Source organism: Struthio camelus, chromosome 2 (assembly GCF_040807025.1).
Source record: "Struthio camelus isolate bStrCam1 chromosome 2, bStrCam1.hap1, whole genome shotgun sequence".
Lineage (NCBI taxonomy): Eukaryota > Metazoa > Chordata > Aves > Struthioniformes > Struthionidae > Struthio > Struthio camelus.
Genome location: NC_090943.1, coordinates 51756673 through 51769456, shown reverse-complemented (window position 1 = coordinate 51769456; position 12784 = coordinate 51756673). Strand labels below are relative to the sequence as shown.

General features: G+C 38.8%; 1 protein-coding gene across 6 annotated transcripts in view; it reads right to left on the bottom strand.

Annotated features, from left to right (window-relative positions):
- Positions 1–12784, bottom strand: part of TRAK1 (trafficking kinesin protein 1) — a 113333-nt gene that overhangs the window by 18431 nt on the left and 82118 nt on the right. For all 6 annotated transcript variants that reach the window (XM_009687799.2, XM_009687803.2, XM_068935680.1 and 3 more), the window contains 8 exons: positions 12255–12363; positions 10498–10576; positions 9933–10063; positions 9332–9406; positions 8012–8149; positions 6315–6391; positions 4474–4710; positions 3241–3557 (listed from right to left, as the gene is read on the bottom strand). In XM_009687799.2, the coding sequence (XP_009686094.2) occupies positions 3241–3557; positions 4474–4710; positions 6315–6391; positions 8012–8149; positions 9332–9406; positions 9933–10063; positions 10498–10576; positions 12255–12363 (1163 nt within the window). The remainder of the gene's footprint in view (positions 1–3240; positions 3558–4473; positions 4711–6314; positions 6392–8011; positions 8150–9331; positions 9407–9932; positions 10064–10497; positions 10577–12254; positions 12364–12784) is intronic.

The window sequence follows — 12784 nt, the reverse complement described above, 5'->3', positions numbered from 1 at the left end:
ATAAGTAAATAGCATTGAAAAAATGAGTCTATCTCACTGTTCTTAAAACTTTATAATTTTTAGGTCATCATGAAAAACAAATGAAAAATTCTGCAATACAGAATACTTTGGATTTGCAGCACAAGTTACTTTGGATGAACACTCCAGTGTGTGTGTGTGTAAGTGTGTGTGTTTAAGAATGTGTGTGTGTGTGTGTAAGTGTGTGTGTTTAAGAATGTGTGTGTGTGTGTGTAAGTGTGTGTGTTTAAGAATGTGTGTGTGTGTGTTTAAGAGTGTAAGAGCATTTATATATTTATATATATGCGTATATAACTTTGAGGAGCTAAATAGTACCTAGACTAATTGGTACTCTTGAGGCTCAAGAAGTAAGAAGCCATTACAACTCTAAAATAAATAACTATAAGGAAAACACACACACACACCCCACCCCCTTTAGCTCATATTCATTTCTCAGTTGTCCCAAAGGTCAGGTTTTTGCACTTCTACATTAAAAAAAGATTCCAGAATGTGAAGAAGTGCCCAAATATTGCTGAGTCCTCAGCACAGACTAGGGCTTCACTGTATGACTCTACTCTCAAAAGTTACAGGAAAATACCAAAAACTAAAGTCTCCTCCTGCATGCAAGTACAAAATCCTGTTGCTGATTTCTTATATGTATAAGCTTCTGAGGAGATAATCTTTTTTACCTTATAGATCACTGAAAATGTATATGCATAGAAACTCTGCAGAGTACAAGCATTAAGTTGACAATATTTAAACTATTTCCTGTGGAAATATATTCACCACAATAATTGTATTTTAAGCTTTAATATTTCTATTGATATTGCACATTATCAGTATCTTTTGGAAAATGGAAATCAAAACAGGTACAAAAAGGAGGACGTCCGGAGTTTCTCGGCACCTGTTACTTTAATCTTGATTTCATAAAACGTCAGTAAGGGAGTCTTAACTTTTCCATATAAAAACTTAAGTGCAGAAAACAATGTAACAGCTGTCAATGTTCTTATGATTGGGAGCAGGGAGGAAGAACCTAAAGGAAGGGGAGGAAATACAGCATTTCCCCTATATTCAATAACAGACACTGACCGCACAGTTTTGTAAACTATCTTATCAAGAACAGTTAGCATGAAGAATTAGCACGGAAAAGTGGGACTGCAAGGCTGAAGTGAGCTGAAATTTAAGAGCAAAATGAGCATCTGAATCAAACAAGTGACCTTTGTTCTTCTGTTCCTGATACCTGCAAGATCACGTGTGTAGCGTGGTGGTCAAGGGAAGCTTGAAGTGTATTGGTGCCATGAGTGCAAAATGGGTGAAGATATAATTAGTCCAAGGTTCATTTTTTTTTATATAGGACATGGGGAGCTCTATTTTGTGCTCATGATACCAGAAGCTGTAGGTTCACAGTAATAAAAAAAGACTATGTATCAAAAGCAACCGAGTCAAAAATCAAGCAGTCATCTTATTTGACTGAAAAAAAAAAATTCTTTTAAAGGTAAAGGAGAATAGGATTCATTTCTTAGTACTTGTGTCATCCTGTTTCTTCTATTGTGGGATTTAAAAGACTGCTTTAAAGGGGCAGAAGCCACTAACCCAAAATTTAACATAGAGTTGATTTTTACTTCCATCATTTCTATGGCATAAGCTCCCTTAGGAAAATGATAATAAAAACCAAAAGGCACAGCTACTGACAGACTGTATTTTGCCACACCAGTGTTAAGTTACCCTGTTTACCCATGAAGTTTAAGAAAATTTTAAACCTCCTGGAAAATCGCTAGGGAAAAGCTAAGCTGAGCAGAGTAACTGAATCATAAACCGGTATTTAACAAAAGATAACAAACACCAAACTTATCAAACAGGCAGATACCAACATGTTACAAATGAGATGCAAAACAAACATAAAAAGTATTTGCAAGGTTCAATAATTTTAAGGAAAAAAATGAACAATGAACAAAACTGGGGAAAAAATAACAGACAGATAGAAAGATGAAGACTAAGAGTTTATTGGAAGAAAAAATCAGATATAATGGGATGGTGACAGAAATCTATTACAGTGGTAGCAATCAGTAACTGAAATGAAGTTGGATCATCCCTTTTCTCATGTGATACAAGAATTTTTATGGCTGTTTGAAAGCAATCGAGAAAACAAACTACTAAGAGCTATTAAAGAGAATGGACCTGCACACTGTGGTAGGTATTTTCATTTGAGCAGGCAGATGTAGCATGTCACTTTCCTCAATATGCAAAAAAGGTTATTTCTGTTTCTGAAAGTGTCATGCTAAATGCTCCTTACAGCTAAATTTGTTCTAAAAAAAAAAAAAAAAGCAATTAAAACATGCAAAAACAGTGCAATGTAACACAACAGTTCTGTTAAAAAAAAAAAAAAAAAAAGAAAAAAGGAAAAGAATCCCCCCCCACTACGAAAACAAAGCTAAATCACATAGATACCACTTCTCTGAAGTATATGAAGTACTACAGCAAAATAGATTGATTTTGTTTAATCCTGAATGAATTTACTCAATTGAACTGCAAGCAACAGCTTGAAAAGAGTAAAGAAAGCCAGGCAGACTACACTACTTCTATGTGTTCCGTCTGCTTTATTAGGTAGATGACAGAAATGTTATTATCCCCAAAATAAAGCTCTAGCCCTGACTACCAGCTACGTAAGAAAATATATGGATGAAATTTGTCTAAAATAAGATGGTACTTCACATAGGAAACCAAAGTCAGAGACTCATGTCTGGCAATTCAAGACAGCCAATTGAAGTCCAGAAGCCATTCTTAATCACAAAAGTAGTCCTGTTAGACCACCTGGAGTACGTGAAATTACTTGTAAAGGTCTTTGCAGACACTTATTTGCAGAACTGAGATTTAATGAACTAAACTGTATCTTCTAAGTACCTACTAATACTCTGTTACTCAGATTTCAGATATCCAACAACCTTTCTTCTTTAAGTATGAAATAGCAATGTGAAGATTAGGTCAGCTATAAGGCTGCACTACTGAGGTACCTGTGATCTGTAACATTTATTTTACTCCATTGGCTGGATTTTTTTCCTAATCAGCTTTTAAGGCTTGTGGAAGAACACAGTAATTAGAAGAGTTCAAACCAACAACGTGGATTACTGTCTCTAAAGTAAAAAGAATATGTATTGCAAAGATTTCCTGCTTTCTGGTGGTGGATGAGAGACCACAAAGAGTCACTAAGAAGAACAGATAAAGGCCGAGGCCCTTTGTTATCACCTTCTAGGGGTTTCACAATCTGAAGCTTCTCTGGCAGGTAGGATCGACTGCTGATAGACATTCCTGAATATCCAGTGAATTCTGAAAATCTGGAGTGAGTTCCCAGTGACATGATGCTCTCCGTGGGAGTAACGGAACCACTATGGAGTTCACCCTTTTCCGCCAGTTCCCGCAACTTCCTTTCCTGCTCTTCCTCGAAGAACTTTCTCTCCGAAAGGTAGTTCTCTCGCCTAAGGGACAGCCTACGAAGAGCAGTCTCTAGGTCACTGGAACCTGGTGTCCCCGGGGTTCCAGGCTTCTTTATTCTATCTTCATTTCTAAAGCATAGCAGGGGAGGAAAACAAATGGAGGTAAGGAGGAGACAGATACTTTGAGAAGCTTAAAGCTTTTGCACAACAATTTTGAGACATACAGCAACATCTTTAAATATCTGCGTTTGGGATCAACATGCTACTCTTCCAGGGGAGCTCAGAGGTAAACACTGACACTTTCTCTCTTTCATACCAAACCATTTTGGAATCCTAGCTCCTCGTGGAAACTCCTGGCTGGAAAAGTTGTGCTTTAATTAAAGAGCTTCCTCTTACACTGAGATGAGGGGCTCCTAGCTGTTGCTGGTCTCACATTGTGATACAAACCCAAGTAAGCAGGTCAAGTCTTACCCCTGGCCAATGCTGCAAGAATACTTAATGAGTCACTGAAGTATACTGCACTAGCAAATATTCATTGCTTGTTTTGGGATATTAGTATATGTAGTGTATTGTGGAGCTTTACTGGGGGATGGAAGAGTGGGACAAACTGCTGGAACAGCAGAGAGTCCTGACTGGTTTCATTCAGGATTTTTCGTATGAGGTTACCTACTTTTTTGTTGTTGTGGTTTTAGGATTATAAGAGTTAGTTTTGCTGCAAGTTAGATCAGAATTTCTTGGCATTAATGCAAAGCGGTGAAAACATAATTAGTTTTAAGTGCTGGCCCACGTTTTCAAAAGCAAAGAGTGGCTTCGTGTCATCTGGTGATGATACATCTCAAAACAGGTGTGATTTGCAGAGACTGATACACAGTACTTTATAAAAGCCAGACTTATTTTTCTAAACTGAGTGCTAAAGAACTAAAAGCACAAAATCAAGTCACTTTTGAAAATGCAGGTGTTTTAGCCTGCACAACGTGAGACAGAGGAAACACTTTGCCTCATATATCAGAAAACAAAAATAACAGTCCAGTTCTGAAGTACTCACCCATTGTCAGCAGATTCTGTCTCTAGGATGATGCTATTGGTCTTGTTGTCTATCACAATGTTGGAGATGTCTCCTCCATAGAAGCTGGAACGTGGAGTGCTGACACAGCTAGAAATAACTGAGTTCATAGCAGAGGACTGGTTAGAGCCTGGAATATTCATTGGCGATGGAGTCATGGATCTCTGCTTGACAACTTGGTTTACATTTCTCACCGTCTCGAAGACCCGCTTCTGATGACTGACAAGACATACGTATAGTTAACAATCACATGGTGGAGCAACATCTTGCCTCAAGAGCAGAGAAACAGGTAACAGCTCATTAACAACCACTTATATTGCAGCCCCTCCCCCTAAGCCATCTTGTCCTTATAAGCATCTGCAAAGAAGTTTATATGGCAAATATCAGACTCTACATAATCTGGCCATTACATTCAATCCATCAACACAACACTTTCTTCGTTCTAAAATATATTTTAGATAGAACATTTGGGAATTATGTGCACAGACCCTCTCAAATATTAATATAAAATTATGTGAAAGAGCATTTCAGTGAATCAGCTAAAAACCTCGTAAAGCCATTGTGTGGAAATGAGAACTTGGATTAACTCTAGTGCGTGTCCCTAATGCAAGCAAGTCTTGTATCTTTCCTTTTGTAACCAATTTCAGATACATTATGCAGCCACAGCCTAGACAGAGGCTGTCAAGGCTGGAAACCTAAGTTCTGACCTACTTATGCCCTGATTCCAAAACTATGTTCATTTGCTGCAGGATTAAGATCTGATGATACATCAGCAGAAACATTTTGAAAAAATAAACTTTCCCCACATCACATTACAAAAAGTGCCCTTGCAGCTTTGCTTTACTGCTCAGCACTGGCTGAACACAAGAACAGCACACTCATTCCAGCTTGAGGGTAACACTGCAAGAGTGTAATCAGTGACAGTATGACTTATGCTATTCAATGTCATTCAAATTTCTATCTTTTTGCCCATGAATGCTTATTAGTTGCATCCTCTGCGCGCAGCCTCCAAGTCTACAGTAATTGGTCTTAGGAGGCTGAATTTAAGAGCATCTACCAACAAGCAGTCCCACAGAGCTTAGTCACCACCACCAATCAAATAAGTAAAACCCAGAGGAAGCTTGACACTGAAAAAGGTGTCCATCTTTGGTAAATCCATACCAATGGAAAAGACATTTTGAAGAAGTCAAACTAGCCCTACATTAGACAGCTCTGGAAGGATAAAAGGATCCTATGGGGCCTGAGCATGCTCACATCTTTCGGGTAGCCTTTGTAGAAGCCTCATTTACAATTCCTGCCTCCTGCTCAGTCAAGCTTTAAGTATTTGCTGAGCGTTGCTTAAATATACCTAAAATGTTTCCTGAAAGCTGCTACTTTCCCTGTTTTCACCACTGTTCTTGTCAGAACCTGCATTACGCCAATCATTACCTGGTAATTTCTGCTATGACACCCTAAGAGAGGGCCCAAATAACTGAATTCATCCCCTAACCATAAGCTGAAGAAATTTAGCATGATTACATATAAGAAAACCAATCCTTTTTCATTCTCGGTCCCCATTTTCCGCAACCAAGAATGAAGATAAAGTTCCAAAGACAAGGTAAAGCCTGTATCTGGGGGGAGTTGTCAGCTTAAGCAGAAAATACAAGCACCCCAATGACTAGGCAATTTATTTTCCTTCATTCACGTGCTCCCAAAAACATTTCCTTCTAAACCTCTAGTGTAATTAATTTAGTGTTTTTTCTTTCCTATCAAACAGTAAATAACTTCAGATACAATCAATCAATTTCTTAAAGAACAGAGGAACCAATTCTTTTCAGTCGTACGCCAAATCAGGAGAGTCAGGTTCATCTAAATGCAGTTCTTTCCTCATTGACCCTTCTATCTCTGCTGCCAGAGAATCCTGTTAAAATCAAGAACAAAAGGAAAACATGTATCATAGTTTTAATAGGCATTCTCAAACTGTCATTCTAGACAAAACACGCAAGTGTAAAAAGGAAAACTGGAAAGTTGGAAGACTAATGACTGTATCTAGATGAATAACAAATGATAACTGTTAACTTCGTATTGCTACAGTGCTTACCATCTGAGGAGACGTATCAGACAGCGTTTGACAAGAATATCACAGAGTATCAGAGCAACAACAGAATCCAAGTCCTCCAGCTTCCCAATCTTTATTTCCTGCTTAGTAACGCTCTCCTTCATATAGTAAGTTTTGTTGCAATTTGTTATTGTTTAATACATACAGAAAACACATTCTTCCCTTTCACAACATTCTCCCCACATACAGAGGGGAAAAAACAAACCGAAACAAAAAAAAAAAAATCCTCACTGATCTTAGCATGAAGCGTTACCTACTTCACCCATACAGTTAAAAGTGACAGGCTACCAGCTCCTCACTGCTGCTCTTAACGTATTACTGCCTAAATGGAAGTAAGTACAAGCTTTAAGTGACAAACATTCACAAATCTACATGACCTTCTGTTCCCTGACATAAAAATGACTTTCAAACTTTTAAAGACACACAAACTTATACTAGCCCAAGTATCCTTTTCTCAAACAGCTTCCAACTATATTTGAACAAATACAACTTTTATTAAGAATACCTGTACTTTAAATTGGCTTATGCTCAGTCTCAGAAGGGAACATAAGAAGGCAAGCTAAGACTTTATTGACAATTTACATCTTGTTAGCACAAAGGTAATCTATTTGTGTGCTTTGTCAGAGACAAGGAGGGCCAGACTCTGCTGCTTGATGACGTTAATACAACCCAAAAGAATCTTCACAAAGTCAATGCCCTCACAAGTAACGAGATTATTCTAGAGAGACACGGGCAAGCACAGCCAGGCATGGAACTCATTAGACAGTTCTATCCACTCTTTTCTCATTTGGTTGAGGGTACTGCCCCGTTCCCATACTTTGAACATACAATATCATAATCAAATGAAAGTAAGTAAACAATATTGATAACATATCAGTGAAGTTGCCATAATAAATATTAACAACTATTCTTTTAACGAACCACTGAATTTTCAATGGCCCTAAAACAAGAAGGTATGTGCAACCTATTCAATTATCCAAGAACAAGAAAGTATACCGTGACTAGAAGCCACATCCAGAATCCATTAGGTATCAGGAAACTATATCTCCCATTTTAAGAAAAATGGGAAGCTCCCACTGAAAAATCAGCCACGATAGCATAGGAGATGCACAACAAGGATGTATAGAACTGTGTAAAAACCCACTAACGCTAACCAGGATTCATAGCATGAGTATAGCAACTTTAGATCACGCATAATCCTGCAATAAAAACAACCAGTTGCACAGCATCTTTGCTTCAGAACCAGGTATGCAGAATAGATCATTTTGGTATCCTGTAACACTATACATATACATATTTCACTCTCATCAAAACAAATAAACCACCCATGCTTATGCCTGGCCTAGCATCCCACCCCTGAGACTAATTCAGATGTAACAAAAACTTATGTTTCTTTTGATTGCTTTTTAAAAATCTGCTCACCATAGGGAAGAGACCAAGAGAGTGGTACCGACGTGATATGGCATTTGGCATAGTTTTGTTCCTAAGGTTTTTCAGCTCTTCTTGAGCCTCATGAAGCATTTCCATGCACTCTGCATACTTGTCTTCCAGCTCCCGCAACTATAACATATAGAGGAGAGTCAAAGAAAGACCTTACGGGCTGCACTACTGTCACAAAAAGCCCACAAATTCTTTTAACACCGATAAACAGTAATGGGGTAGGAAAGAACACCCCACTGAAAAGGGAAAGAAACCCAAAGAGTGCATTTATATATCAGTGAAAAGCATGATGATCAGGAATGGGTAATAGGAAGGGAATACATAAAGGTTTATACTGCTGATTATCAGAGGCTGAGGGGGGAAAAAAGAAAAAAAAAAAAGCTTGCTCCATTTCTTATCCTAAGTATCTACATGAAGCCACTGTCAAGGAGAAGATACAAGGCTAAAAGTATCTTCAGTCTGATCATGTACAGCAGTTCTTATTTTCCTAACTACTGCCATGACCACCACAGGGGCAAACAGCAGGAGAAAAGGACATGACATTTTACTGCGTTCCAAAGGACTCAAGACAGTTTTAAAATCCAGACTTCTATATATAACCTCCAAACTAAAACCATGCCTTATTTTTAGCTTCACTTTTTCAGGAAACAAAGCTTATGCAATCACTCTGTCTTCAGATGTCTCTTGGTCTGTGTGCCCCCATAGTTTGAGTTCATCAGCTATTTCAACCAAGTTCAGCAGATGGGCAGATGTCTTAAATACTGCATTCCTATAAGGACAGAGGGAGATGTCCTAAAAGGCCCATCTGCAGAAAAAGCTTCAACTGGCATTCCCACCTTGGACACCAAGTAGTCCAGCTACGAGAGATGTCCAAAGGAGATCAGGCTTTATTCATTCTATTTTGTCTGTTTTGCACATGTGAAAGTACAACCCGGAAGATATGCATGAGTTCTGCACTGTCCTTGAGTTTACTCACTGAGCAGACACAGTATAAATGAGCTTTTCTACGTTATTTCATTTTTCAAAATAGACCTAAGCTACCAGTAGAGAAGTCAACCTCTAAAGGGGTTCCTACATAGCCCATAAGCCTCAGCTTTTCAAAATATGTGCCAGTTGAAGGAGGCGAAAATAGGATGGAAAATATTTTGAATCCTGCTGGGAACACAGACATTCCTTCATTCCTTATACAAGGGTAATATTATTTAATGCTTCTGATCCAGCTTAGATTAAAACTCTCATGGTGAAAAGTGAACAGCCCTTGTCCTACTACTGAATTATTCTACTAGTAAGCATTGTACTCACTTCTGCTGTGAGCTGTCGCTGGGCATCTTTAGCTGCTCCCAAATGCTGGACAAGTTCTTCATTTTCAACTGCACACTAAAATAAGCCAAAACATGGTAGAAATACTGTCCTGTGATCAAGTTTGCATCTTGCGCTACAAGTAGGAAAATTCTTGACTTTTCTCATGACTGTCTCTGCAGCAATATTAGTCCACAATAATGTCAGTTTAAAAACTTACAACCATATTTTAAAATTTTAATACAAGTGAACCCAGAATCAGTCTCTGCCCTTCTAAACGAACATCCAAACCCTGAAATGGGTATCTTCCCACTGAAATATCTATACTGATATGTTACTGAAGTCTTTAGGAGCTTAGTACAGAATTTTGCACTTAATATTTAAAAACATATTTAACTATCATATTTGATATAGCACGTTCATATCTTTCAATAAACTCCTATTTTCTAGTCAAATATGTTAGATGCTTAACAACAAAAAAAGGATGCCCAGATGAGGAAGGTGAAGAATTTCTCTAAAGCTGTAATATACATAGAATTCTAACTCTTCTTCCAGCTACAACTGTGGTGAATCGCAGCAATAATTTTGTAATCGGATGCCTTACAGCTTTTGCCTTTTTCTGCAGGTCAACTATCTGAGAGAGAAGATGAGTAATTTCTTCCTGTTGCCGGGCAGCGTCTTCGGTTTTCTTTGCTAACTCCTCCGAGATATTGGCAATCTGGATGTTTGCATCCCCTTTAAGATAAGTGAGGACAATTAACATTACAACACCATAAAGCAGAAAAAATAACTTCTTTCAAAACATCACTTGGCGCAGCAGAATCCCTTCCCAACACACAGCAAGGTATTTTAGAAAGGAACAGTAATGACAAAAGCCTCACAAAACAAAACACTCATGCTACAAAGGAGATTGTACTTTCCCTTAACGCTAACGTTTTCAATACAAAACTTTTCTGCAACAGAAAAAGTTTATCTTACAGTCAGAATTTTCTGCTGTGCCTAATAAGTCCACTGGAAAATTTCTCCTCGTAACTCTTTATAAAAGAAAAATTACTACAGGTGTATGTCTGGGGGGGGTGGGGGGGAAGCGGAAGACTGATTGATCTGTAGCTCAGCTTAAGCATCACAGAACAAAACGTCAGACGAGAAGAAAAAAGATATGGACATACTCAGCTCTTTTACACAGTCATTGACAAGCTGTTGTTCCTTTTCTTCATAAGTAATTGTTTCCGTCTTCAGCTGACAGGCCTGTTCAAGAAATCCACATCAAATATGCTACATTAGCACACTTGTTCTTTGCCAGTCTGTTGCTGCATTTCCATCTGCTTCAGAAAGACAAGCCTTTTCAAAACACTCCTCCAGAAAGACAGTGCGAAACAACAGTTTTTTGCCTGCCTTCCCTCATGCTCTCAAAAACGGGGCCAGGTGAACCTTCAGCAGGGACACTACTGGGTAGAAAAACTTGCACCGTTATCGCCATGTCACCGCTAGGCGTCACCTGCACACTTTCAGTAAAAACAAGCCCTAACAAAAGACACCTGGGGAGTTTGATCTGCTCACTTGAACATAGCTGGGCATTATCACAAACTAATTAAATGCTTGATTTAAATAATGAATTTGAAAAAAGAAATAATTTAATTCAGAAAGTATTTGAGAAAAGCCTGGAGCTGTAACTATACATCCCACACAAATCCTTAGCGCTACCTCCTTCTCTGCTTTTCTTTTCCCCTCTGCCTCTAGGAGCAGCAAGAGGAGCCTGGCTGCACCCAGCTGGTTCTGTCCAGCACCACTTTGGTCGGTCTAGCATATTCCCAGCGCTGTGGGCATGTACAGCCACTCACCGACTGCAGCTGCACAGAGCAGCCCAGCTCTCAAGGGTTGCAAACCTGGCTCCCAACTGCACCTCCCTAGCATAGACTGCATCTCCTCCCTGGAAAGGTAGGTAGTGCCGTACAGGGTTCTCCTGATTCAGTGGCCCTTTCAGTTCTAACCCTACCTTCATTACTCTCAAACCATCTACCGCTCATCCTCTTTGCGCGACTTCTCAATGATGCGTACAGCATTCTCCGTTACGTGGTGTCTTGTCCAAAGATGTGACACTACCTATTTGCAATGGGCCCTGCATTTGCAGCAGAAAACAGGAATGACACTCTTGTTTCTGTACGTTCATTCTCTGCTCAAAAGTATTTCTTCTGCTATATTCTACCATATAGTGGAATAGTTTGCAAACTTGCAACATGCTCCCAAAGTTAACAGTTGTATTGAAAATTCATATAAAATTACTGATGGGACATTCAATTGTAAAGCATTATTTCTGGTAGGCAAGGAACAGGAGGAACAGAAAAACTATAACAAAACTCCCCCCCAAACCTAGCGCAGGCTATGAAACAAACAAAATTAACATTGTTACAGATAAAAGAAAAAAAAGCACAATATTCTTAAAATATTAATGGCTTGACCTGAAATTCATAAATTGAACATATTTAAAGCAAATTTAGCCTACCAATTTATATTTTGACAAACACTGAACTTGTACGAGGCAGAACATGCCAGTCTGCAAACTTCTGGAGCTGCAACGGAAGTCACCCCTAGCCTAAAAGGTCAGGCTTTTAAGGAAGGTTCCAAACCACGATGCTGTACTACTCCACAACGTGCTCACACTGCAATGCTCCTCGAGGCTGCACCCTAGCACATTCTATTGGCAAAGAAACTATGAACTTCATGTAGCTTCCGTGTTCCAGTCTTCCTTCATTTAGAAGGATAAAAGATGGTGATTAAGTAACTATGAAGAGATCTGTGTCCCATGCGGGATTAGGTACTCCTATTTAGACTCCCTTAGAACTTTATTAACAAATGCTTCTCAATACCTGTGTTATGGCAATTAAATGGACAGTTGCATTAAACAAAACAAAGGGAGTAATTTCACCTCTGATCTAAGCACAACATTCTCTTCTTCAAGGTCCTTGAGCTTCTTTTGAAGAGAATCCAAGTGAAAGTAGTTCTGGACGGAGGAGGAAGATTCATTCCTCTTCAGCCTTGTAACAAAAACAGTTTTAATTCATGTTTTACTTGCTATGTGGCCAGTCTCACATGAGAAGGGACTGAACAAAGGTCTCAAAAAGCAGTCAGTGTCACAGGAAATACAGTTTTGTTCATGACAATATGCATAGGCAATAATATAGCTTCAATGAATTTTGAAACAGAACACAACTTTTTTTTTTTTCAGATAGTTCCTCACACTTATGGAAAAATTATTCAGCCAAGGCTATGAGGAAAGAAACAACCTTTCTAGATGGAGCAACTTAATAGCTTCCTGATTAATGCTGCACATGTTTCCCCAGTATGCTGCAATAACTTTGCAGGCAAGGGCAGACAGTTGCCTCAAAGCCTGCAATGCTGCTCAGGCAGCTAACTGCCTCGAACACACTGTAAGCCATGCTCCATTTCCTTCCCTCT